At 48.6% G+C, this 27291-nt stretch overlaps 1 protein-coding gene and 1 long non-coding RNA gene across 2 annotated transcripts in view; one reads left to right on the top strand and one right to left on the bottom strand.

Annotated features, from left to right (window-relative positions):
• Positions 1–5908: 5908 nt before the first annotated feature.
• On the bottom strand, positions 5909–26715 carry SLC26A9 (solute carrier family 26 member 9). Its single transcript, XM_081121079.1, has 20 exons — positions 26570–26715; positions 23353–23492; positions 23141–23251; positions 22353–22528; positions 20655–20819; positions 19946–20098; positions 19547–19629; positions 18664–18811; positions 18262–18375; positions 17995–18072; positions 17383–17478; positions 15586–15692; positions 14684–14753; positions 14460–14552; positions 14216–14329; positions 13329–13610; positions 12215–12269; positions 10907–11052; positions 9521–9592; positions 5909–8202 (listed from the first exon to the last, which is right to left on the bottom strand). Exons 1-20 carry the CDS (start codon positions 26692–26694, stop codon positions 8155–8157), a joined length of 2376 nt encoding a protein of 791 aa, XP_080977205.1. The 5' UTR covers positions 26695–26715; the 3' UTR covers positions 5909–8154.
• Positions 8129–27291, top strand: part of LOC308548924 — a 29996-nt gene continuing 10833 nt past the window's right edge. The window contains exon 1 of the long non-coding RNA XR_013997688.1: positions 8129–8294. This is a non-coding gene — a long non-coding RNA (uncharacterized lncRNA). The remainder of the gene's footprint in view (positions 8295–27291) is intronic.

The raw sequence follows: 27291 nt of genomic DNA, 5'->3' as shown, positions 1-27291 counted from the left end.
ATTATTGGTATATAAAAGTGTCACTAATTTCTGAATATGAATTTTGTATCTTGCTACTTTACTGAATTTATTTATTGGATCTAGTAGTTTTTTGTGTGGAATCTTTAGGGTTTTCTATGTATAATAGCATGTCATCTGCGAATAATGACAGTTTACTCCTCCTTTCCAATTTGGATGCCTTTTATTTTTTCTTCTTGTCTGATTGCTGTGGCTAAAACTTCCAGTACTATGTTGAATAAGAGTGGTAAAACAGACATCCCTGTCTTGTTTCTGATCTTAAGGGAAACACTTTTAGTTTTTGCCCATTGAGTATGATGTTGGCTGTAGGTTTGTCAAATATGGCCTTATCATGTTGAGGTGTGACCCCCCCCCCCCCCATTCCCACATGACTGAGAGTTTTTATCATAAATTGGTGCTGGATTTTATCAAATGCTTTTTCTGCATCCACTGATATGATCATGTGATTTTTATCCTTCATTTTGCTTATCACATTTATTGATTTGCGAATATTGTACCAACCTGCATCCTTGGAATAAATTCCACTTAATCATGGTGTATGATCTTTGTAATGTATTGCTGGGTCTGGTTTGCTAATATTTTGTTGAGGATTTTAGCATCTATCTTCATCAGGGATATTGGCCTATACTATTATTTATAGTGTCTTTATCTGGTTTTGGAATTAGGATATGCTGGACTCATAAAATTCCTCTTGAATTTTTTGGAATAGTTTGAGGAGTGTGGATTAAGGGCCACATACTAAATTTGAAAAGCTCAGGGCAGGCCTGTGTGGTGGCCTTGCAAACTCAGAGACCTAAAATAACCACAAAGGATAGTCTGAAATGAAAACTTTTGAAACATAAGCAGTTTATGGTTGATAGCTATGTCCTGAGGCAGTATTTTTCCCTAACAAAGGTTAATTTTTACCTACACTAAGCCTATCTTTTGCATCTGAGATAACATACCTGATTAACACTTGCCTTTGCAGAACAAAGTAATTTCCCCTTTTTCTGGCCTTCAATGCACCAGGGCAGAGACCAGGAATCCTCTCATTGTTATTGTTATTTTGTTAACTGTTAACTATTATATACTCACTTTTGTTAAAGAAGTTTGTGTCTATCATTTTACTTTTTATCCAATCCCAGAGGTTCCCCCTCCCCCCCACTTTGCTTTCTCCCACCTCCCTAATCTATCACTAATGAATTTCATGTAACCCACTTATGTCTCCCCCTTTGACTATAATCTATAAAGTAAGGTGCAAAACTGCAATCCTCTGGAGTGTTATTTCAATCTGTTGAGATTTTGGCTCCTTGGTATATCAACAGTTTGGCTCAAATAAACTCACAAGAATTCTTCACAGGTTTGAATGTTTTCTTACATTACCAGAAGTATAGGTGTTAGTTATTCTTTGAATGTTTGTTAAAATCCACCTGTGAAGCCATTGGTCCAGGACTTTGTTTGCTGGGTGTTTTTGATTCTGCTTCAATTTCATCAGTTGTAATAGTTCTATTCAGGTTTTCTGATTCTTCCTAATTCAGTTTTGGAAGATTGTATGTTTCTAGGAATTTATCCACTTTGCTCAGGTTGTCCAATTTTTGGCATATGGTTGTTCATAGTATTTTCTTACAATCCTTAGTTTTTCTGTGATGTCAGTTGTTACTTCCTCTCTTTCATTTTTGATTTTATTTATTTGGATCCTCTCTCTTTGTTTCTTGATGAATCTGGTTAAAGGTTCGTCAATCTTATTTATTTTTTCAAAGAACCAGTTCTTGGTCATTGATCATTTGTATTATTATTTTTTAGTCTTTATGTTACTTATTTCCACTCTGATATTTATTATTACCTTTCTTCTACTTTGGCTTTTCTTTTCATTGTTTTTCTAGTTCTTTTAGGTGAAGGGTTGTATTGTTTATTTGAGATTTTTCTTGCTCCTTGAGGTAGGCCAATAATGCTATGAACTTCCCTCTCAGGGCTGCTTTCACTATGTCCCATAGATTTTGGGTTGTTGTATGTTCATTTTCATGTTTCCAGGTAATTTTTTATTTCTTCCTTGATCTCGTTGTTAACCCATTCATTGTTTAATAGCATGCTATTTAGCCTCCATGTGTTTGAATGTTTTTTTTGTTTTTTTTTAAAATATATCTTTATTGATTTCAGAGAGAGGAAAGGGGAGGGAGAGACAGAGATAGAAACATCAATGATGAGAGAGTCATTGATTGGCTGCAGCCCACAACCTGGGCATGTGCCCTGACTGGGAATCGAACCCCGATCGCGTGGATCCTAGGTCGATGCTCAATCGCTGAGTTACGCCTGGCCGGGCGAGTGTTTTTATTTTAGTTGATTTATAGTTTCTTACCATTGTGGTCAGAGAACATGTTTGATACGATTTCAATCTCTTTGAATTTGTTAAGACTTATTTTGTGTTCTAACACGTAGCACCCTTAGTCATGAATTTCTCCATGCTCTGTTGCAAATGAAGTCAGTTCCTTTGGGAAAAAGTTAGGAGCTATCTTTTTAAATTTATATTATGGCCTGCCTCTTCCCTCAGCTAGAATCTCTGAGCCAGATCTCTACACCTGTAAGTAGGGACAATGGCAAGCTTTTCTTTGAATGATCATCCTATTCTAGGGGCTCAGCTCTTGGTATTAGGAGGGTGGGGTCAGTAACCTATTGTCCTTTTGGTTTTCCTGTCATCATGGGGGACCATTGCCTCACACATTGAGGTTAGGGTGATTGAGATGCTAGTATTCTCAGCGCACCACTGCACCCAAGATAGAACCTCCACTACACAAGTTGGGAATGGGGAAGGAGGGAGAGAGTCCTCACTCACTTGGGACTTTGCCTCAACACAGGGTAGCTGGATGCAGGATGAGCAATGCTGAAGTCCTATTCTTCCTGGGAAGAAAGTGCCCTGGTGGGGAACTGGAGGGTTGTGGGCAGAAATGGAGCCCTGTAGTCTTGGCTGCAGCAGTCTGGAGCAAAGGCCTTGGCTTGCTGAGTTGGGAAGGGGAAGGAAGGGGGTGGTCTTGGTTCAGATATCAGAGATTTCCATCTTTTAAAACCAAATTTTACAGACTTTCTTGAATAGATGTTTTTTCATTTGCTGTTTGCCCTTAGAACCATTTCTAGAGGCTTAAAAAACAACAACCCCCAAACCACCAAAAAAACCCCAAAACCAAAACAAAATAAAAAACATTGTCACCAGTTTCACTGGGGAGCTGGTCAATGGATCTCTTTACACTGTCATGAGAGACATTGATCTCTCTCTATCCATTCTTGATAAATGTTTAAAAATAATACAATATATTTTTCCAATGCTAAATCCAGAATCATGTTTAATGAGAAAAAATAAAGTCAGGAATAAGAAAAGGATGTCTACTATCACCATTATTATTTAACATTGTTTTGCAAGTATTAATAAAGGCAATTAGATAAAAGAAGTATAAAATTTGAAAGGGAGGTAAAATTATAATTATTTGCAGATATAGAATGTATATTTGGTCAACTTGAAATAATAAACTGGAAAACTGCTACACAACTATTATTACTGTAAGAGAATTTAGTAGGTAATCTGGGTGTACATTAACATACAGAAATCAATAGCCTTTATATTTGCAAACAACAATCAGTTAGAAAAAACAATAAAAGATTCCACTTATAATGGCAATGAAAAAGGTAAAATATAAATAGGAATAAACTTGAGAAACGTGTAAGATCTATATGAGGAAACACTACTTAGATGATCAAAAGGAGACTTAGACAAATGGAAAGGCATACCATATTCTTGAATAAGAAAACTGTATCATAAAATATGTCCCAGGTGGGGACTAATTCTCCTGGATATTAAAAAATACTACAACGCCTCTATAATTATCTATCATCTATCTATCTATCTATCTATCTATCTATCTATCTCTCTCTCTCTCTCTCTCTCTCTCTCTCTCTCTCTCTCTCTCTCTCTATCTATCTATCTATCTATCTATCTATCTATCTATCTATCATCTATCTATCATCTATCTATCTATCATCTATCTATCTATCTATCTATCTATCTATCTATCTATCTATCTATCTATCTATCATCTATCTATCATCTATCTACCCATCAATCATCAGGATGAACTCAATTCTTGTTTTTAATTGTTTAAAATTTATCATTGCATTTAATTATTTTGGTGGTCAGATTGTCCCACATTTGGCTAAAAGCTGCTTCAGTCTGGTTCCTGCAAGCTTGGGACATGCATCAATCATTTTTTTGAGCAAGTCCTTCATTTCCAGCATAAAACGTTGTTCTAGGCACATTTTGTAAGTACCTTGCCCTGGCCCTGGAATCCACCATTTCACTGAGGGGTCCTCGTTCCTTTAAGTAAGGAGTGGTATTAGGGACCACGTTTAGGAACTCAGCATGTTCAGGTACCCCATTCTGGTTTAGAATGGTGAGATGGTAATCGTATAGATGTTTCGACACTACTCCTAAAGATCGCTGAAGTCATGTTGTAGTTTTACAACAAAAGGTAAACAAACATAGGTTTTAAAGATGAGAAATTAAAGAAATGCTTCTGATTTAGGTGCTGCTTATGTGCCACTCAAAACTCTCCTACTAACCCTCCGCTGAGGTAGCAATTCTAAGCAGTTAGCTGCCAGGCCCTCTCTGGAGCTGTACATATTTCTTCCTTCCCGCTCTCGGTGGCTGCCCTGAGGCTATAGCATGGGCACCATGGGCATTGCTCTGCACTCAGATCCATGAAACCTCTAATTGGTGGAGAGTTATACCCACGGCGTCATCCTGATCAGCGGAACATAGGAGTGATGGTTAAATGTTTCTTCGGGACAGTGTGGAGATGCGTTTCACAGGCCTCCTGAAAGGTCCGGCGGGGTGGAGCCCCAGTTGCCTTCCACAGTGTCTTCCTCAGTAACTCACTCTTGTGTTCACTTTTCCTCTCTCCCGTTTCACTCCTCCTGCTTTTCACTTCTGCTCCGTGAGATCATTTCCCAAATAACTGTACATGAAATTTTGTCTCAGGTTCTGCGTCCAGAGGGATTCAGGCTAAGAGTGCATATATATAAAAGTCAAATGGGAGGGACGCTCCTTGCTAATTTACTCAGGTCTTGCAGAGCAGCTGAATAGCAGGATAAAGCAACATTAGATTATTTTACATAAATATCATTTTGGAACTCACTGGTTTCTCTGCCTCTGCAACATATCCTTTCACCTATTTCTCCCTTTTCTTGCTCTCCCGATCTCTGTTCTCGTGTATATCTTGCTGATCATTCATCTCCCTTCCCTCCTTGCTTTGTTTGATCTCTAGCCCACTTCTTTCCACCTCATGATATTTCTGTCTCCTTCGTGCCTTTGCTGTTTTTCTGATTCCTCTTATTTTCTTTCATTTCCTATTGTTAGTAAACAACTTTGGGAGCCAACCTAGCTTGTTAGACAGTTGAGTTCTATGGCTTTAAGCTCCTTGCATTGTCTCACAAAATGGGGGCGAGGGTGGGGGGAGCTGGGATTAGATTGTGTGCTCCCCCAAACTAAGGATTCTGAAAGCTTTGCTGAGTATTGATGAGACTGGCCTTGAACAGACATCTCATGAATGTTGAAGAATTAGCACGTGAAGGGTATACGGAGAGATGATGGGACTTCCAGTTCCCTGATTGCCACAGAAATCACAGAGTGGGCTCTGGGAACTGGTCCTGAGTATGTGGATCCCTTAGCCCAGTCTTCTTACCCTAGTCTCTGCTCTTCAGCTGGATCATGGAGTTTATTCATTCCTGGGAGTGGAAAACCAGAATCTGGAGAGGAGCTGAGAGATTCATGGTTAAGTCTTAGCTTGCCCCAGGACAGTGCACAGCAAGGCCAGCTTTTCCTGGAGGTGACTTGTTTTGCCTCTCTGGGAAACCACATGCATTTGTTCACATTTCAAAAGCACTTTATTACCAAAATGAACAAAAGGAGAAAGGCGTTTAAATTAAATAAATTACACAAATGTCTCAAGAGTCCCGGCCTTCCCCGGGAACCACATCATCACAGGTCAGTATCAGTAAGAATATTTAAAAGTATTGAAATTCTGGATTATTTCACTACCTTGTCCTTTCCTGCTTCAATCATTTCCAGAGAGTGGTCTGTGTGAATTTGTGTTCTTTCCAAAGTATTCTAAAAGTGAAAGTTTCTTTAATGTCTTTCTCCACTCCACGTGTTTCCAATTCCAATCTCACCTCCTCTGTGGGCCCTGTGAGTACTTATACCCTTGGACATGTTGCAGGATCCCTCCTTGAGCCCCAACTCCAGGCTGCTGTGAGTCAGCAGTTCCCTTTAAGCCTGGGGCTGGCCTGGTGGTTAATGGTGACTTCATCAAGTCCCCAAGGGAGGGAAACACTTGGTTCAAAGGGAACCTCTTGACTTGGGATGTTCTGAGACTGTGATCTTTATCTACTTCCTAGGCCTGAGCTAGACTTTGAAGGAGGTGGAGTAGGGGAGGGTGAGTTGTCATTGGCTAAGGTCTTGTCTTCCCGGAATTTGGCACTTTGGGTGCTGGGCATGGTGAATCCCAGATAACATTGTCTTCCGCCTTCCAAGTTTTGAGTTCCATTGGCAGCCAGATGGCATAATAATTCAGAGAAGCAGTGCTCCTGGGCCAAGAATCTGTTGGCTCTTTGCCAGTACCTACTTCTTTAACTCTAAGAAGACTTGCTAGCTGACTGACTCACTCAATATACAGACACACAGTGCAGGTCAGGCTGAAGTGAGGAATTGGCACATTTTTCCGGGCTGGGCCAGCCCAGCCTGTTGGGCAGGGGTCATTAAGTTGAAGGAGCTTGAGAAAGGGAGTGGGGAGAGGCCAAATATTTTCTGTGCACATCTATGGAGAATTTCCCAAACACTTGCACATGAAACCTATTTATTTTCAGGTCACAGTGGGTTCCTCTAGTTACCTCCTTATGTACATAGAGAACTTAACCCCTCTTCTCATCTTTCCTAGAAGGAGGTGGCCTCAGGTCCTGAGTTTGTAAAGGAACCCCCGTGGAGGAAGACCCAATCTGGGTGAGCCTTTCTCCATGTTCTGTGCCTAGGTGTGGGGATGTAGCTGGTCTTTGGGGGGCATTCTCCCTTGCCTGCCTGAAGGATTCGGGCCCCAAGCTGATAAGGAAGAATTAAATTCATTGGCTCTTGCCAAGTGAAGAGGGACAAGGTAGATTTCCCAAGTGGAGGAGGCATTTCCCTGATGGGCTGTGAGGTCAGGGGGACTGTCAAGGCCCACTTAGGTACCACCAGTTTGCCCTAAGTTGACACTAGCACCCCCACCCCATCTCTGGTACATTGGGGGAATCCCAAAAGCTTTTGTGCAGAATAACTGGTACCTGTTGCTAGGTTGCCAGAGGATTCTGCCAGCTACCCTCCTTTCCCTTTTGGATTCCTACCATCTCAAGTGGAAGGGGGCAGCCCCCCAGGACAGAGGGAATGGTAATGTTTCAGGAAGCTGGGGCAGCTACCTTGGTGAACTGCCCCTGGGGAGGTAGCTCTGCTGGCCTTGAGGGCCCTGGCTACCCCTCAGGCTCAAGTCTGATGTGTTGAATAGCATAGAGGTCCCAGCAGCCTGGACATGAGGAGGAAGTGGCGCAACCACCAAGACAGATTCCTGGGTTGTGGGGAGCACATGGTCCCAGAGCTGCAGAGCTACCAGGAACAGAGTTGGGGCAGCTGGAGGGGGTAAGCAACAGAATCCTAAGCAAGTTGGTCCCTGTGTCTTGTGATAGTTTGACACCATTTGACACCAAGCCACACAGGCCCAAGGACACTTTTGAAACTTGCACTCCAAGTCAGCATTCACACTTTCCCTTCTATCCTTGGTTCATGCCTCAAGTCCAGCAGTCAGGGGCTCCGATCAGCTGCCACGAGGAGCAAACAGGACACTTGCTGGCCAGGGCCATGAGGGGTTAGCAGAAGACTGAAGAGGTGGCTTTCCCTGCTTCTGAGATTGGCTCACTCTAGAGATGCCAGGAGGGAGGCGGGGTAACGAGAGAGGAGGAGGAGACTGGAGAGGAGCTGAAGTCCTGGTGGAGGTGCTGTCCTCTACCCGTCGTCCGCTGTGACCCCAGGCTCGTCCTTCACGAAGTCCCAGGTGCCATGTGCTCTGAGGCAGCCTGGGAACTGCTGGGCCCTCACAGGGCGGTCAGTGTCTCTGCGTGAAACATGCTCCCGAACATCTCCTGTGGGGAAGGAAAGGGGAGTTGAAGGAGCTGCTTTAGAATGGCTGCAACCAAGAGGTGACCTTATGGACTCCTGGCCAGAAAGCAGCATTGTGAGTGAGTGTGTATGTGTGTGTGTGAGGGTTTGAGTGAGTGTGTGAGGACAGGTGAGAGGCAGGGTCGGCCTAAGAGGAGAATGGGTCCAGACGTGATAGGAGAAGATGCTTGGAATCCAGTTTGGAGTGTCCTCTGTTGTGCTGTGACCTTCCAGATGTGCCTCCCCTTAAAAATTTTTTTAATTGATTTTTTTTTTTTTTTTTTTAAGAGAGACAGAAGAAGGGATGGGGCGGGGGCGGGGAAGAGAAAGAAATACTGATTTGTTGTTCTGCTTATTTATGCATTCATTAGTTGACTCTTGTATGTGCCCTGACTGGGGAAATCAGGACAATGCTCTAACCAACTGAGCTATCTGGCTAGGGCTGCCCCTCTTTTTTCTGGCTGATAAACTATTTTGGAACATGCTGGAGATTCCATGGGGGCCTAGCGATCAGCCTGCAAATCTTCGTGGCTCTTGCTGCATTTCTTGTCCCCTGCATGTCATCAGCACTCCCAGAGGCGTGCTCAGAGGACCGTGGAACCCAAGCCCACAAAGAATGGGAGGAAGCATGAAGTTAGATGCTACTTCTGTCTGGTTTCTTTTAGTTCAGCATTGCGGTAGTGCTACTCTTCATGTCGGGACCGCAAGGTCCTATGGAGATATTAACTCCTCCCATCTGCATAGCTCTTCGCCTTTAAGGCCTGTCCACATGCAACAGTATTTGTCCCACGAGCATTTGCACCCTTAGAATTCATCTGACCCTACCAGGTATGTTTCCTAAGGGCAGGGGTCTTTGTTTAGTCCACGGCTGTATGCCCACCCTGAAACTGTGTAGGCAAGCAGTAGGCGCTCCATAAATATCTGCTGAATTAATGAAAGAACAATTACTCCCCTGCTAATCTTGTGAGTAGACGGCACAGGTGTTACCCACATTTCCCTTATTTTGCAGTGATGAAAACTGGGGCTTGGTGTTGTTATGTGGTTGCCCAGGATCACGTGGTTGATGTGTTGGAGAGTTAAGAATAGATGTTCGTTCTCTAGGACTAGGTCCAGTGCCCCCTCCCCCCCCCGCCTTTCAGGGAGTGAGAAGAATTAAGATCTGCTATTAAAAGAAAGGTGAGAAAGAAACGCTGTTGACTTCAAGATGACCATTCTGGCCTGGAGGTGAGAGCTCCTGCTGAGCACCTTGGATCTGAGAGTCTCCCTTCCCCGCCTCCCCCACCCCTCCACCCCTTAGCTCACCTGCTCTAAGTCCCAGTAGCTGGAGGTCTCCTCCTCCTCATCGTATAAGGAGATCTCAGGGTCCACTGGGGCCTAGGGAGGGAAAACCAGAGCAGAATGAGCTCCCTGACTAAGCCACAAAGCCTGGTGCAAATGGCAGGCTTTCAGTGACACCGCGTTTTCTGACTCAAAACTGCTCTCCTGCCCCTTGCCTTCCCTCCCTCCCCTGCTTCACAAAATATAGCCGGACTCTGCCTGTACCTGGCCAGCTGCCTGACTTTGGGGAATCTATGTCCCTCTGTTTCCTCATCACACTCACTTTGCTGCTTTGAAAAGGGTGTGGTGTGATTTAGATGTATAAATATATTCTGTAATATGTAAATATATTACATATAATATACATTATTTTAAATATATAAACTGTAATAACTGGATGTTATTTGTACAATAACAAGTGAGAAGGATCCTTCCAGAATTGTCCTTTTTGCCGTGCGGACAGGGGTTATTAACTGTGCTCCTGCATAGTTTCTCTCTACGTGTCAGGGGTGGGAGCCAAGGTCCTGTGTTTTCCTGGGCAGTCTCTCAGCACTCAGAACAGATGGCTTCTCTGTCATCAGTCTCTTAAAGCAAAGAGCAAATGGTTGTTCTCAGGCCAGAAAAGGCTTTCCGATGACCCACGGATGGCAGGATAGGGCTTTATCAAGGGCTGGGACACAGAGTCTCGGGAGGTCAAGGACAGGGCTGAGCTGGGAGGGGACTCTGGGAGGTTGGGGGTTGCAGGGAAGGCCTGGGCAGGGACCCCAGTGGGGTGGGCTTTTTCTGCCTCCCCAGCTTCATGGAATCCTAAACAGTGTTATTTGTAGCTCATTTGCATACCACTTACTGAGCTAGTAAATTAAATGTCAAGAAACTGAGACAAAACTCGGACCCAGTTTCTTCATTCATCACCAGCCTGAAATCTGTAAGCTCTGATAAATTAAAACAGGCAGGCTTCCTCCTCTCCCTCCCCCAAAGCCTCTTCTAGTGAGGAGGGGGAGTGAGCAAAGAAAACTGGGCATAACCAATATGCTTTGGGTGTTTGGGGACCTCGACATGAAATTTTTTTTTTCTTCATTTCTTTCCTTTCTGTTTTCTTATCTGTACATTAATATTCATAAAAGATTTTATAATATACAAAGCACTTTCAAGTGATATAAAGGATATAACTATCATTCCTAAAACAAAAACAAAAGAAAAACCCTTTGAGGTAGGTAATGTTTGTTTTGGGTGTCCATTCCACAGGGAAGGAAACTGAGATTCAGAATTGGTTTTGGAACACCAAACTTCTCCAGTGTTCTTTCTAATGCCCCCTGGTCCTGCTATTTCAGTGTCCTGGGGCCTAGGATTCCCCAGGTGCCCAGATATTACCCCTTGGAAGTCACATCCTGGGGCCACTTCTCTGGCATTTGCCTGGGCAAAGAGGACTGCGTCGTGTATGCTGGGAAAGATGTGGTTGCGCTCTAGACACCCATCTTCAAAGACGCCTCCATGGCTAATGTCGTTGTACACCTGGGCTGGAAGGAAAAGACCACCTTCAGGAAGATGACAGTCACTGTGGCTTGGAGCTGGCGGTGGGGGTGAGGGAGGCTGGGGAAAGGAATGGAGAGAGAGGACTGAAGGTTGCTCTACTGGCCTCAGAGGGCTGTGGCATTGGCCTTGCAATATCAGTTCTGGACAGCAGAGGGCAACATGAGCTCGAGGATGCTGAACCTTCAACCCATGGTAGAAGGAAGTAGTTTGATTCAGGGAGTCGGTACTTTGTGGTCATTCAAGAGGGAAACACTAAAATGTTCATGAGAAGGCTGCTGCCAATTCTATCCTCTGAGGGTCCATCCTTCCTCCTGCTTACCCAGGACTTTCCTGCAACTTCCAGTGTGTGGTGGAGCTCTTACTAGTACCAAATCTTAGAGCTGATTTCCTGAGGAGTGTCAGTGAGGTGGGAGGAACCCTCTGGCCTAACTCTGGAGCACATGCACAGCCCGTCATTGCCATCACAGATTCTCTCTCCCCGGGCAGGGCCTCCATCAAGCCTGGGCCTGCCTTAGGCCAGTTCTGAAGTTGGATAGGCCCCCTGGAAGGGCTCTGGTCCTCTGTGGGGAACGGGGTGTGCGAGTAGGTATCCCTTCACACTCTCTTGTGTGTCTGTGTTCTTGCTATGTGTTCATGTCCCTGAACTCTATGTGGATGTGAAAGTCCACTGCTCTGTGGACACATCCTCTGGTTGTGTATGTGCCCTTTGGAAATTGCGTGCATATAAAACTGCATATCTGCATTCCCTGAGTAGTAATGGTATGTGTGTTTTACTATTCATGGACTTTCAGATTTAGAGAAGACCCCCAAATTCATCTAGTCAACCTCATTTTACATAGGTGACAACTGATCCCTAGGCAGAGAAAATGACTTGGCCAAAGACATATGGCAAATTAGTGGAGGGGAAAATTAGAATCCTAGCTGTCCTTTAGCTCCATGGTCTCCCACTCTGCTGTTGAGATCCCTGGGAGGTTTACGTAGTCTGGCCAGTGTCTTCTGACTTCTGTCCGAAGCTCTTATGAGCAGGCAGTATGGGGGAATATGTGGGTGCTCTCACCTCTACCCCCTTGTTCAGCATCCCTCCAACCTGTTCCCACCTCACCCCCTCGCCAATGTTTCAATCTCCAAATGTCCTGCTTCTCTTACCATGAATGTTCACCAAGAAGACTTTCACACCAATCTTCCCGTAGGTGGAGCTCAGCTAGAAGTGTCAGGATAGGGAGACAAAAGGAAAGGAACGTTCTGAGTGCCTCTCAGAAGTGATTCGCAAAACCCACTCTGGAGGGGAAGCCAAACAAGTAAGCATCCCTGAGAGCCCCGCAGCCAAAGGCAAAAATAGCAGCAAAGCACACCACTCCTCGCTGGAGTGTGGGCTGAAGGCTTCTCTGAAAGCAGGGAGGAAGTGGGGCTCTGCCAAGGAGGCGGGCACTTAAAGTCACCAGGGCCCCTTCTGATGGGGCCAGGTCTTTCTTTCAGTAGCTTAGATTCCCAGACTCTACCTCTTTCCTGACTTTGTGGCTTCAGGCAGGAGTTGCAAGGGAGGCCCAACGCCCACGAGAGGCTAGGGCTTCAGCCAAGGCCCACCAGGACTTCAGGTCCAGGCCCAGGAAGCAGGCTGAGCCCCCAGCTGGGGATGGAACTTTCCATGCACCTGCCCAAGGGTGATATCAGCCTTTATACTCTCTGTTCCCCTCCACTCTCCTCGTTCTGAACCAGCTCTGAGGTTGGCTGACTCAACCCTTGGAGGTGGTCGCCAAAAGTTGTCAGATGAATACATTTATTCAAGCTGTCCCATGGGTTGCCCGAGTGGCCAAGGATTTAAGGCACTGATATTATTTCTTCCCCCCTAGTCTGGCTGGAACTGGCTGCTGCTAGAGTATCTGGGTGAGTGTGGGAAGGGACAGCAGACCATAAACAAGGGCCAAACTGGACTCTACTCAGAGGACCCTGGGGTGGCTTCCTGGTGGCCTGAGAGGGAACTTGGGATGGCCTTTGGTAGTGAGGGGTGCGACCAGCGGGGCCTGGACCTCAGGTCTCCCTCTCCAGCCACTAATTGTCTTGGGCTGTCTGGGCCTGCTCTGCACAGAGCATCTTGTCCTGGTCACATCTGAGAGAAACAGATCCTAAGGGACTTTGAGTCTTGTTGGCATATGTCCTCCCTCAGCTTGTTAGAATGAATGCTCCAAGAAATGGAGAGCGGGAGAGCAGAGTAAGAGTGTGCGTGGGGGTGACCAGTGCTCCCTCTGCCCAAGGGCCTCACCTTGGCCAGGGCTTTGATGCCCATTAAGTCCACAAAGCTGACTCCACTCATGTCGAGGATGAGGGTGTGGAAGGTGAGGAAGGGCGGGACGCTGGCCAGCACATCAGTGGGCTCACTGGGAGTCTCAGCAGGGGCCGGTGGCTCACAGTGGGGAGCTGGGGGGCCGTCAGGGCTGAAAGTGATGTAGGACACGCTGGCACCATTAGCAGGTGCTTGGTTGTTGTTGGGGTCAGTCGGGGAGGGGTTCTCAAAGTCCTGCTGGAGTTCCTGCAGGGAGACAGTCTAGGGGGGAGGGATGGGAGATCAGCAAACTGAACGAAACTTTGCTGTGGCTCAAGCAGGGCCAAGGAGAATCACTAAACTTGATTATGGTGAATACAAGCCCCAAAATCCTCACGGGAGAGGCAACTCCCAAAGCCCCTTGCTCAGGCGGGGGCTCCTGTTTGGTCTTTTACAACCCAGACAAAGTTGGAGGATCCTTCCAAGAGAGTCACTGAAGCCACAGCCTACTTTATTGTGGGAAAGAGCCCTTTGAAAATAATCGAGCCCTTTTTTGCATTTGTCCGTGCCTGTCTGTTTCTCCCTGTACCTCCCACACCCGTCTCCACGTGCTGCTCTGGGTTGGCTGGGTACCCTGGGAAATTCACTGCTGTTCCCCTCCTGGGGTTGTTCATAAGTCCATGGGTCATATCCTTTCTTAAACAGAGAATGAGGGGACATGGGAGCTTGCATCCCCTCACCCAAGGATAAGAATGGCCAGTGACCACCAAGCAATGTCCACAGAGACTTTTGCCTTTGCCTTGAAGGGTGCTGGGAGGAAGTGCACCAGGGTGCAAGATCAGAGAGGGCAGGGGAGAGAGCATGGGCTGTCCCTAGCCTCAGCTCACCTTGGTTTTCATAAATAGAGACTTCCTCTGTTGCGTGGGCATCACTCTTCCCTTCTCCTGCTTCTTGAGGTACTTTTGCTTGGCCAGCAACACTTTCTGGGGGTCCATACCTGTCTGTAGGGAAAGAGTCAACAGGTTTGACCTCTACTCTCTTTGGAAGCTTGCCCTTGGCTCCCAGGCCCCTTTCTTCCATCTCCTTTCCTCTCTGTCCAGCCTTTCTCATCACCAGAGGACTGAGACTTACCTTGGCAATGACCTTCTGCCTGAAGATCTCCGAGTTGGCAAAGTAGAGAGGAGAGCAGTAAGTGACGATCTTAACCCCCTGGATTTCCTGGACCTGTGACAGGGAGACTGAGTTCAGGTGGCAGAAATGTCTTTACTGATTTTTATTTTTATTTTTAAAAACCCCTCTTCTACTTGGGGTGGGGGAAGGGCAAAAGAAGATGTTCATAAGCTTGGATCACCCACCCTATTGTAGGTCTTGGGATTCACATAAATGTCCATGTCCATGACCTGGGCCAAAGCATAGCCATTTCGACTGGATAAAGAAGAAAAAACACAAGTGAGTGCTAGTAGTGAACAGGCCTGGGGGGGTGCTGGGGTTGGGGGCTGGGGCAGAGGCAGGGCAGGAGAGGGTCCCTTCCTCACCCCTGGGATGCTGAGCTTGTCCTCCTGCACTGGAGACGCATGCTTGGTGGCTGAGCTATAACCAGAGGGATGACAGGCCCTTGACATAGCTCCCAAACTGGGGCTTAGCAGGGAGAAGGGGTGGAGGTATACATGGTGACAAGTTTAAGTGGCCCTAAAATCACCACTTCCTGGTCTTGAGTTCTCCAGAAGAGAAGGCAGGGTTTCCCTAACATTTGGCATCCTTCTTACCCTGGCCTGGACCCCCTGGAATGTTCTATGTAGTTTTGTTGGAAGGACACAGCATGTGTCCTCTGGTCTCATATTCTCCTAGAGTGGGGTCCCATTTGATCTGCTGTCTGGAAGTACCTTTGGAAGGACACTGATCCTTACCCACCTGCTCTTCTCCTACTTTCTCTGGTCCCCAGCCCTCCAAGACCACAATGGCTTCCTCTGGGGTTTTCAGGATATGAGAAGTCAGATAGCCCAGCCTGCGCCCATAGTTCTGCCTGGGTTAGGCTCTCCTCAGGCCTGGCAGCACCTCCAGTGCCAGGCCCAGAAGGCTGCAGGGTCCCTTCCTCACCCCTGGGATGCTGAGCTTGTCCTCCTGCACTGGAGACGCATGCTTGGTGGCTGAGCTATAACCAGAGGGATGACAGGCCCTTGACATAGCTCCCAAACTGGGGCTTAGCAGGGAGAAGGGGTGGGCCAGGCCTGGGCATGGGGCAGGTACTGTTACTTACAACTGGGTCTGGAAGACCACAACCAGGATGGAGAAGGCGACACCCACCGCCACGCCGTAAGGCAGGCTCAAGAAGAAGGAGGAGAGGAAGCTCACCACCCAGACACACTGTGAGGAAAGAGATGTGAAAGTAGGCCTGGGAAGAAAGCTGCCTCTTTCAGGAAGGCTTTCTGGATTTGCCAAGGCTATTCTCTGCTAGCACAACCCAGACCCACCCTTCCATTTTCATGCCATTTTTGCACTGTTTTATGTTTTGGTTACATTTGTCCATTTCCCTTAGATTGAGTGTGGCTCCCTGATCTTGTCTGGTTTTTAACAGACAAGTCCGGCACACACAGGTCTTAGAGGGTGCAATAATAAGAGCAAAAGTCTAGGGTCAGTCCTGAGCTCCAAGTTTCGTTCTCCTACTTCCTAGCTATGTGAGCCTTAGGTGCCTAATCCACGAGGGGGGGATAATAATACCTCCTTCATGAAAGGATTAACAAGTTAAGAAACATAGAGGTCCTAGCCTAGTGATGGGCACCCAATGGGTGATCGATAGACGTAGTTCCCTTTCTCCATCTACTAAGCTATGTATGCCCAACACAGGCTTAGCAATGCTTCCTGGCTTGATGGCCTGGGGCCTGGTGGGTGGGGGCAGAACTGAATTCCATTTTGATGGTTGCCCCCTTTAGAGTTTCCCAAATTTCTCAAAGGAAAATAAATCTACCCAATTTCTGTAGAGAATTGTGAGGATCAGATGGGAACCCAGAGCACTTTGACTATTTGGGACTAATTGCCAAGCCAGGGATCACTGGGATGGGGTAAAAGCAAATTGGTGGGCTGGGAATTGGGACACGGTTTTTCTCCTTTCCTCACCTTTCACTCACTCACTCACTCACTGGGGGACTCCAGATGGACCACTCACTTCTCTGGCTCCCCTAGGAGACAGTATAGCCCAGAGGCTTGGAATCCAACACTTGGAGTTCTAATCCTGACCCTGCCACTTACTACATCTGTGGCCTTTGGTGAGTTACTTAACCTCTCTGAGCCTTGGTTTCATCATCTCGAAAGGAGATTAGCAAGTCCTCTCTCAAAGGTTATGGTGAGGCTTAAGTAGGGATAATGCTGTGTCGTCAATATGTGGTAGCCTCCTTCCTATTGCCCAGCAGAAGATGTGGTGAGAACGTGACTCATCATAACATAAGTCATGTTTGGAGAGTGTTCTATGGTCACGTGGTGCTTTCCCATTGTGATCTCATTTAATCTTCAGAACCAGTGTGTGATGCAGCCACGACCGTCACCCCCATAACAGATGAGGAAATAGAACTCCAGAGAAGTCTGGTACTCCCTTAAGACTCTGCTCTGCGGGCTTTATGTTCTAGGGGTTTTGTTTTAAACTACTTATTTTTGCTTTTTTTTGGAACTATAAATTAAAAAAATAATAGCTAGGTATTATTATTAAAATAATAATTGAGCACAACATACAATTTGGACTTTGTGTTCCTTTCTTGTATGGTCTCATTTCTTCCTCATAAGCAACCCTGAGGGTAGGGAGTATAAAATATCCATTTCACAGATGAGGAAGCTGAGACTCAGAGAGGTTAAAAGACTTGCTATTGACTATGGAGCCTGTGAATGTCTGAGTTAGGATTTGAACATAGGGTGCCTCACGCTAAAGCCTGAACTCTTAGCACTTGGCAATGCCGATCACAGATCAGCTAACCAGAGAGATCATTCACAGGAGAGGTGACAGGGCTGTGAGGTCGGAGAAGGGGGCAGGGCTCAGACAGGTACCCAGGGGCTGCCCAGTACCTACACAGTCCAGCTTGTTTTTCCTCCAAAGGTAGTAGGGGTCGGCGAGTTGCTTGAGGGAGTTCTTGAGGTTGACAGCTATCAGGGCTCCTAGCACAGACTAGGGAAGCAGAACATTGTTCCTGTCACTGGGGTGTCCCCTTCTTGCTGCCCTTCCTACAAACACACTTGACCCTGGAGCCTGGCAGGACAGAGTTGGAATTCTAGAACATTTCCCGGCAGAGCACTCAGGCTTAGGATTGGAAAGCACAGGTGCTGGAGCCATGGGGCCCATCCTGGTCCCTCTTCACCCTTCCCCTCTCCTCTCACACCCAAATGGCCCATGGCTAGAGTCTTCCCATGCTGGTGCTCACGGGCACTTGTCAACAGACTAGGGAATCAAATCAACTGTTTGGAGGCTGGAGCCTGGGTCCAGCCCTGAACTTGTGAGCTGTACCACCCCAGGAGCATCACTTAGACTCTCGCAGCTTCAGTTTCTCCCACCTGTAAAATGGGGAGAGTAAACCCATGTTGTCTACTACACAGGTTGTGATAATCTGTAAAGTGCTGCATAACTCTTAGGGGTTGCTCGCACTGGAGTCTTTTGCTGGCCTCTGCTCTCCTGCTGGGCTCTTACCTTGGGCAGAGGGTACAGATAGGACCCCAGGACCAGCATGGTGATCATCACCACCAGAGATACACACAGGCTTGCCACCTGTTCAGAGAAAGAGTTGGGAATAGGGAGTATTGCTCTTGATTTGTTTCCAGTAGATGCCTTTGGTGGAGTGGAGACTAGGGAAGAGAGAGGAAGGTGGGAGAAGCAGCTGGCCTGGCTTGCAGGTTTCTGAGATTCTCTGGGCAACTGTTCTGTTCCCCTCCCCCTCTCCCCTGGTATAGTGCTCACCTGGGATTTTCCTCCAGCTCCATCCACAGCCAGAGTGACGGAGAGAGCACAGCAAATGACATGGATTTTAAAGAAAGAGCCAAAGAAGTTGCTGCAGCCTAGGGCGATCATCTCCTGTGGCGACAAGGGCAGGATTGGGTGCTGGGGGTGTGGGGACAGGGTGGCAGGGAGTGGACCAAACTGAGTTAGCCATTCAAGCTGGGTTTTGGGCCTAAGACCTGACCTACTCCTATAAAGCCATCCACTCCCAATCAAGCAGAGGTCAGCTCCTGGGATCAGAGACCCTCTCCCCACTGGCAGGCAGCCTTCCTCACCTCAGTCCAGAGCCCCAAGATATCTTTTGCCAGGCTTCTTGGGCCTTGGCCCATCCGGTTCAGTCCTGTCAGGGGTAGCCGGACCTACCTGGTTAGAATCCACGTCATAGCCGTGCTTGCTCGCCAGGGTCCGGCCCACAGCCAGGTTGATGACATAGCCCACGATAGCCAGGGAGAAGGCTGTGCCAACCATGTCCTTCCACTGAGAAACCACAGGCAACACAGGAGTAGGGAACCTGCCAAGGAGCCAGAGAGGAGGCAGGGCCCAAGGGTGTGAGGAGAGGGAGGGCACCGAGTCCTTCAGCAACTCACAGGGACCAGCAGAGCCCCACTGTGTGCCAGGGTCTCACGTGGTTACCCTTTCGATCTGAGTCCTCAGTACAACACTGTAGGCCATCACTCCCATTGACAAAATAAGAACTGGAGGCTTAGAGGCCTGGCTTGTTCAAGGTCACAGAGCCAGTAATTGGCACAACATTGTTTGTTCACACCCAGATTCTGGACCCTTTACACTTACTAGCCCCCAGAGTTGTGAACATCACCCTCCCCTCCCCTGCTCTGCAGCACAGCATTGCCTGAGCCCTTCCAGGGCCCAGTTTTCTGCCTGGCACAGAATGGATGCTTAATGAATTTAGTTTATCCAATGGCTTCCTGTCCACATGGATAAAAAGAGCCAATGCATTAGAACAGGGCAAAGAGCCAGATAAGGGCTGATCCAAGAGGCGTTGCTTTCACAGCATCCATCAATACTTCTGGGGTGAGTGTGGCAGTTAAGACTGTTCATAAAACAGCCAGCCTTGCCCCATGTGGCTCTTCTCCATAATAAGTAATAGTAGCAATTCATAGCTGGTCAGTGTCATAGGGTTTATAATGCACTGTCATAGGGTTCCTCTCAGCTCAGCCTCTGAGCCCAGGCCTCGCTGGGGAGTGCGGTGGGGTTGGCATCACACTTTCCAGCCCCCTGGACTCACCCATGTTGGATCTCGCCCACGATCTGCATGTGATATTTTTTGGGCATCTTACAGCCCCCGGAGATAGCTGTTGCCACCACCACCTGCAAACCCCAAAGCGGAAAATGGGGACTGGCTCAAAGTTGGGGTCAGTGCAGGGCTCTCTCCCAAGCCTCCGTTTTCTCTGGGACCCCAAATCCCACTTGCCTGCCTCTTTGAGGGGGACGACCCCAAGGAACAGGAAGAGAGTCAAATTCAGGGGGATGGAAGGGATTCACCCTGGACTTCATGCTCTACTGGCTGACACTGGAGGGGGTTGAGGGTGGGTAGGGGCTCCCTGGCCCTGGCTGGAGCTGGATGCCTTTTCTCATGGCCTCTCTTTCCTGGCCCTCAACGCCCAGCCCCAGGCCAGGTCCTTACCACAATCATCTCAGTAGGGATGGGGAAGCGGATCTTGTGCATGTAGCGAGCGTTGAGCTCCTTCACCAGCACCAGGAACACACCACTAATGAGGGCGAAGATGAGCGAGGCGATGTTGGTGTGGGGGAGGTTTTTGCAAATGTCAATGAAGGTCTGGTGGAGAGAGCATCATGCCTATGGGCTCCCACCCTTTCTTCCCACACCACCTCCACCACTGGATGTCTGACCCCATGAAGGGATGTCGTCAGTGCTCATGGAGGCACGCCAAAGCAGAACCTGGACCGTGGTCAGGAACACTATGCCATTTTCCACTGCCTTCTCCCAAAGGGCACGTCTGGAGCTCATGCTGGGATAGGCATGTTGATTCCCTTTCTCTTTCTCTAGAAAGAGTTCAATCTAAAGGAGGAGGGATCATGAAAGACATAATGAAGGACTTCCCAGGCAGTGGAAGGGGGAACTGATGAAGAGTGTACCTCTCCTTTTCTGCAGGGATTAACCACAGAGAACCTTACCCAGCCCTCGAGGTCGTGCATTTGACCCTCCCTCTCAATGTGAGAACCCTCTCAGCATCCTCTCCTAACACCGGGACAGCTGGCCCTTGCTTGAGAGCATCTCATGATGAGAAGTGTACAACTACTTCAAACAGTGAGGTTGGCTGTTGTGTTAGCTTGAGCCCTTCCCCATTCGCAAGGCACAGTCCTGGACTCACAAAGACGATGGACCCTGGGCCTGTGTAGGAGGGGATGGTCAGTCCAAAGATGTACTTGAGCACCGAGATCAGGATCTGCAGACCGGCAGCCGTCATGAAGCCCCGGATGAAGGACTCGGAGAGGTAGATGGCTACAAAGCCAAACTGCATGAAGCCCAGGCCCATCTGGGGGAAGGGGGGGGGGAATGACCAAGAGGGTCAGCAGCTCCCACACCTGCCTGACCCAAACCCAGGGCTGGAGTTCTGTGCAGCCCTGGGCAGCAGGAGCTCTGGGGAAATGAGTCCTTCCGGACCTTGTCTTGCTCTTTACTGTGACCGCAGAATTTTGGTCCCTGAAGGACACTGGCCTCTTTGTCACCCCACCTCTCTGGCTTTAGTTTCCTCATCTGTAAATGAAACTTGTCCTCCCTCAATGTTTCCTTTGTCAGTGGATGACACTGCCATCCACCCAGTTGGCCAACCAGTACTGTGGGAGTCATCTCTCCCTCACCTCCCACATCCTATCTGTAACCAAAGCCCAGTCAATTTTGCTCCTGGCAAGATGTTCCTCAAGTCCACCCCTATCTCAACAGTTTTCTCCATGGCCACCACTGGGCTAGGCCCCCAGCACTCTTGCCTGGCTCTCTGCATATCCCCAACAGGTTCTCTGCCTGATTCTGATCCACCTACCACCCATCGTCTTCTCCATAGCCCAAATTATCCTTGACTGCCAATTGGACACAAAGCAACTACCTAGGGGACAGACTTCAGATCTCATTGTCTGTTCCATGTCTAGCTTTCTGGCCTCTTCTCTGGCCCATCCCCAAAGGCCTGCTGCCCTCCAGACCCACTATACCTCTTGCCTTGCCATCCCTAGTCAGTTTGCCCTCTCTAAGGCCATAGTGTTCTGGGGGTATGTTTTCTCTGCCTGGACCGTCCTTCCATGCCTCATTCATTTGCTTACTGGCCAACTGCTAGTCCTCCCTTAAGATTCAGGTCACCCCCTCTCTTTGAGGAGAGGTCTCTCCTGACTCTTTTTGGTGTTCCCACAGCTATTTGTACATAGCTCTATTATGCTGCTTATCTCACTGCCCACAAATTTATCTGTTGACATGGCTACTTCCTCTGTTGGGCTGGGAGCTTCTGGAGAATTGGGCCTCTTTCTTACTTATCTGTTATCCCCAGGGCCTAGCCCAGTTCCTGGCACAGTGAAATAACTAAGAAACATTAACTGAATGAATGAATGAATGAAAGGTGCCTCTCAGTTTGCTTCCTGCTCTGGTATTCTGTTAGGCTGTGCTTCACAAAACCTAGCAGAGTCCTTTGCATGTGGCAAAAAGGAAATTTATGCTGTGCAGGTGATGCTGTGGCTTGGAGCAGAGGAGGCTGGAGGGGCTAAGGGGGTGTCAGGAAATAGGAGGACTGTGGTGGCAGAGAGCTGGCTCTGGAAAGGGAGTGGAGAGAGGCTGCGAGTCTGTGAGACAGTCCAAACTCAGGACAGATTTATTAAGTCTGAATGCTGGTCTTATGGACCTGCTGGAGGGAGGTGAGGAGATATCTAGCTTTTCTAAGTTTTTGGTAGCCCTAAGAATGGAGAAGAGGGAGGAAGTAGAGCCCTAAATCAGCTTTAACATCAAAGCTGGGTCTTTGAGTCAGGGGCAGGGTGGTTTAATGCTCTCCTGGCCAGGGCCCTGGCAGGGATTTGGCCGTCCCCCTCACCTGGATGACAGCAGTCAGGCAGGCTAGTGTCGCTGACACGTGCAGCCTCTCCGCATCCATGGCTGCTGTGTCCACATAGCTTTCATTGGTAGCATTGTTGTAGACCTTGAATTTTGACTCTGGGGCCAGCTGCAGACAGATGTTACCCACCAGGATACTGATAACAGCAAAGGTACCTGTGGTGCCCCACCCAGCCAGCAAAAGTCAGAGGCTTGGACCAAACCCGTAGAAACCATCAAGGGGCCCAGGATTGCTCCCTGATCCCCAAGGGGATGGAGCCCAAGGCCTCCAAGGCTTCTCTCCAGCATATCACCACTCCCATCTGACCATGATCTACACTTCTCACGGTGCTTTCATCTCAACTGTTAATATTATTTTATTGGACACGTGAGGAATCAAGCTTGGAAATACAAGCAGAACCCAACCCAGAAACAGGCCTTGTGACCAGGCCCTTTTTCTCTATCTCACTTAGTACCAGAGAACTCCAAATGTCCCCCGCAGTGGCCTGCTGAGACCAGCCTGGGGGCTAGAAGGTAATTTCTCACAGCTGTTTAGCACTTTATGGCACACAGTTCATTTTGTTCCACCAAGTTTTCCCCACATTCCAGGGAGGAAGGCAGAACAAGTAATGCTGACTGAGCTCGCAGAAGCTAAGAGGTTTCTCCAAGGTCACAGAGGACCTGGGACTGACACAGTGACGGTCCCTCAACAACCACCCGGCTCCAACTAGAGAATGCAGATGGAAAATCACCCGAACCCCTTTTCACACCGCCTGTCCTCCGGCTCACCTGGCACCATCTGGTGTATGCCCCCCAGGAGGAAATAGGTCAGCAGGGGGAAGAAGGAAGAGTAGAGGCCGTTGACGGCGGGAAGGTTGGCTAGAAGAGCGAATGCCATGCCTGCAGAGGACGAGAGATGAAGGCTTAGGGGCACGTGGGTTATGGAGGCCACAGAAGGTGGGAGTGGGAGAGGAACAGGCCTGGTTGAGGGGACCCCTCACCTTGTGGCACTTGGATGGATCCACCGCTGAGGCCGCCAAGCAGGTCGGGGACGATGTAGTCTTTGATTTTGTACTTGGGGAGCCAGGAGAGCACAGGGAACAGCCCAAACACCACGGTTTTGATCTTGGCAGAGGAACATCTGGAGGGCAAAGGGGCAGATTTCCAGTCAGCGCTGCCCCAGCTTGGACTCAGTATCCTGTCACTGGTCATTTATTCGTTCAAAATTCACTCAGAATATGGTGAGCACCCATACTGAACAGCGTGTGAGATACTGAGAAGAAAAGGCAGAAGCTTTCTCTTGAGAGCCATCCGCATGCCCTGTGCACAGCTGGAGGCCCCTGACTGGCGCTGCCGCGGGAAGTCTACCAGACTTGGCCTAAAGGCATGACTTCCACGGTGGCTTAACCTCCCGATGTGTCAATTCCAGCCCCCATCTCGGTTGGCCTCTCTCCAGGAAAGGCTTCCCTGAGTTCCTGTCTGATGGAACACAGACCCAGCCTCCCTGTCTGGGCTTCTTAGCTCCACGGGTGCCCTGTGGCTAATGGCTTCCTTTTGGTGTCTCTCCCACGAAACAGCAAACCCACAATGGTGCGGAGTCTGGCTCTCTTGTTCATTTCTGTGTACCTTGTGCATACATTGGGGTGCTTCATAAATATATGTTGAATAAATGAATGGATAAGGGAAAGGATGAGCTGGTACTGAAACTCAGTCTGTCCGAGTGTATTGACAATAAACTGTCTGTGCAGACGAAGTATATACATTGTGTGGCAAAAGTAGGTTTACAGTTCGCATGGAAGGCTAAGACAATCATTAGTAAATAACACAAGAGTAAACTCTGTGTTTTGCATACTCACAACTGTAAACCGACGTTTGCCCACCCCTGTATTGCTAAACGCATTTTACAGATAGAGACTCACCATTATCTTTCCAGTAGTAAATGCCATCCATTTGCTTACCCAAAGCTCTAGTTACTAGGGGACCTGAGTGGGGATCTTTCCCCTCCAAGGATCCTCGGTAAAAAGAAGGAATAGGTTATAGGCTTCCCGCTAAACCTTTCCATGAAAAGTGACTATGATCTCTGTAAAAATTCAAACAGTACAAAAAAAAAAAAAAAATAGAAAGAAACTCAGTCTGAGTAGGGGCTGCTGCCATCTCTCTTAGAATTCCCTCCAAAGGAAGGCTCCATTGTCCCTGCAGGGTGTGCCTCTGTGGACCCACCATCCTTCATGTGCGACGACTCCAACACCAAGTTCTTTCCCCTGTTAATTCATCGGGGGAGGAAAACACGGGGAGCTGCTCATTGGTCAACGCCGGGTGGGGAGAGTTGATCCCTGCCCTGTTTGTTGAACACCTCCAAGTCCTTTCATAGAAACTCGGGAGCGGTAGGAACAAGGGCCTACAAACTGGAGGGTGACAGCTGGGGGATTGATGACTAGAAGAGGGTGGGAGGCATTTACTTTTCTTCTCGCAGTTGAGGGAACTCAAACACCCAGGGCCCATCTGATGACTCACTGGCCCGCTCTGATTAGGCCTCCTTTCTTGATCTTTGCTGTTGCTCAACAATAGTTTCCCTCACACTGGGTCCCCTGGATTTCACCCAAGACTGAAATACACACAGGTAATGCTTTGCGCCCTGTATAGTCTATACAGATTTCTGTCCCAACCAATGCTCCATGGAAAAGCATCACTACCCACATCTGACTCCCTAGTCTTCTCTGGGGCAGGGGGGTGCTTCTTCCATCCCTGGGATGGTGGGTGGGGGATTAGACTGGTGGTAAACAGCTTAAAGCATCTCTAAAGCCTTGTCCTAAGAGAGAACCAGCCCTGCAGGAACTCTCGGGTTTGTTTGTGGCAGGGAAAACTGGACATGTGAATAGAGAGCTGGCTAGGGAAAGAAAAACAACCCACTTGAAGGTTTGTACCTGCCCAGCCTTACTTGCAAGCCTGTCATATGTTGAGCAAAACAATCTGAAGCCTGAGAGAAGAGCTGGAAAGTGATGCCAAATACCTATACAGAGGCTCCAGAAGGCAAGAGGGAAGTGGGCAGAGGGATTAGCTTTCTAGACATTCATTCATTCATTAAACAAATATTTACTGGAGCACCTTATGTGTGCCAGGCACTGTTCAAGGCTCTCGTGCCAGCCTCACGGGGATTGTTAGCGCTCTACATCCCTGTATAATTTTCACCATCCAGATCTTTTAGGACAGCAGCAGATGCCTTCCTCTCTCCAGCATAGAAACAATCTAAACTTAAATTCTTTGAGCACCAAGGCTGGCAGAGCCCACCTATCCAAGGAGCACAGCTGTGGGTACAGTGCCTGGGCACTGGGCACTGAATACCTTAGCTGTAACTGGGCAGAGATGGAACCTCTGAGGAGAGGTAGGGTTGGGCCTGGGTTTTTGGTGAAAACTGAAGTGGGTGATTCCCCTGGTCTGAACCAGTTCCACCTGCATCTCCACTTCAACCATTGCCAGTGACCTCAATCCAGGTAACTGAATCAGCTGTTTCCTTCAGGGAGTGAGGAAGACTGAGCCAGCCTACAGTGGCCTGAGAGAGGCTCGCCAGAAGTCTGGGAAGGGGGAAGGTAACACTTGTAGCCTCAGGCTTCTGGAGTGCGGGTATGGAGCACCTCATGTAGCCCCTCCTTAGAGGCAAGGCCTAACCACCCACCACCACAGTTCCAGGATCTGAGACCAGAAATAGCCCAGGGGCTGGCAGGACCACATCCTGGTAGGTACCCTCTAGGGGCCACCTTTGGGCATTCTCTGGACCAGGAAAAGGAAGGACTATCTAGGAGAAGGAGAGAACAAAGAACATGGGATGGTGGTGGCTTCAGATTTTTCTTAATAAGTTGGGGATAGGTCATCGAAGTAAGGGCTCTGATGCCCCCGGCCCCATGCTGTAGCATGCCCATCTCTAGCTCCCTTAAGAACTCAAGAAACACTTGAGTGGACTGAAACTATGGCAAGGCCTCATGCAGGGCTTTGGGGATGGTCCTGCTGAAGCTGTGGGTGGTCCTTGCTCCTATCCCCACCCTCCCTGGGAGTCTCAGGACAGGTGAAATTGCAGGATCTTCAATTCAGGGTTCCACACCACCCATCCCCTGAGCTTTCCCGGGCTCAGTCTCAGGGATACTGCTGCAAGAGCCATGCCTGGTGCAGGAGGGGTTTCGGTGGGGAGCAGAGGAGAGGAGCCTGGGCTCTGGGTCACATTACCTGAAGGCATCGTGAAGCTTCTCTCCCAGTGGGTACGTCCGGTCCTTCTTCTCGAACTCATCGTCGAGGAGGGCGAGAGAGTACGCAGCTCTGTCTACCACGTAGCGGGGCCTGGGCTGGCTCATGTCTGGGGCATTTACAGGCTTTGGGAGAGGCAAAGCAGGGGAGGATGGGGGGCATCCCTCCTCAGTGCCAGCTTGGGCCTTCTCTCTCTAGTCTTTGCTGCAGCAGTTTTATGCTGCTCTTCCCCGCCCCCATCCAGAAGGTGCCTCCCTTCCTTCTTTCAAGTCCTTCCACCAGACTTACTTCTTTCAGTGGCCTTCCTTCCCGGGCACTGATGATGCACACACTCCCCCTGGCTGTTTTGTTTGGCACCCTGTGACATCACCGTCATCCCCACTGAACACCAGGCAAAGAAAAGGTGGGAGTGCGAGGGCAGGAACCCAGCTGGGATTCGGCAGGTTGATTCTACCCCTTGCCTCCCCTCAAGGCCCCTGATGCCTCCCCTGGCCCCTCCCCCTCCCCCTCCCCAGACCTCAGTTTCGCTGGCAGAAAGGCTAATACCATTCAGCCGGACAGCTTGGAAGAAACAGAGAAAACAGCCTGCCCAGGGGCAAGGGGAAGGCCAAAATGACCTCAAGGAGGCTGCTTCTTGAAGGAGACACCCAGGACTTCACCAGCAGGTTTCCCTGGGGGATGGGGGACAATGGTATGTTTGGGGA

This window comes from Miniopterus schreibersii, assembly GCF_964146895.1.
Source record: "Miniopterus schreibersii genome assembly, chromosome: 19".
NCBI classification, from domain to species: Eukaryota; Metazoa; Chordata; class Mammalia; order Chiroptera; family Miniopteridae; genus Miniopterus; species Miniopterus schreibersii.
The sequence above is the reverse complement of the archived record's forward strand: the minus strand, read 5'-3'. Positions and strand labels throughout refer to the sequence as shown.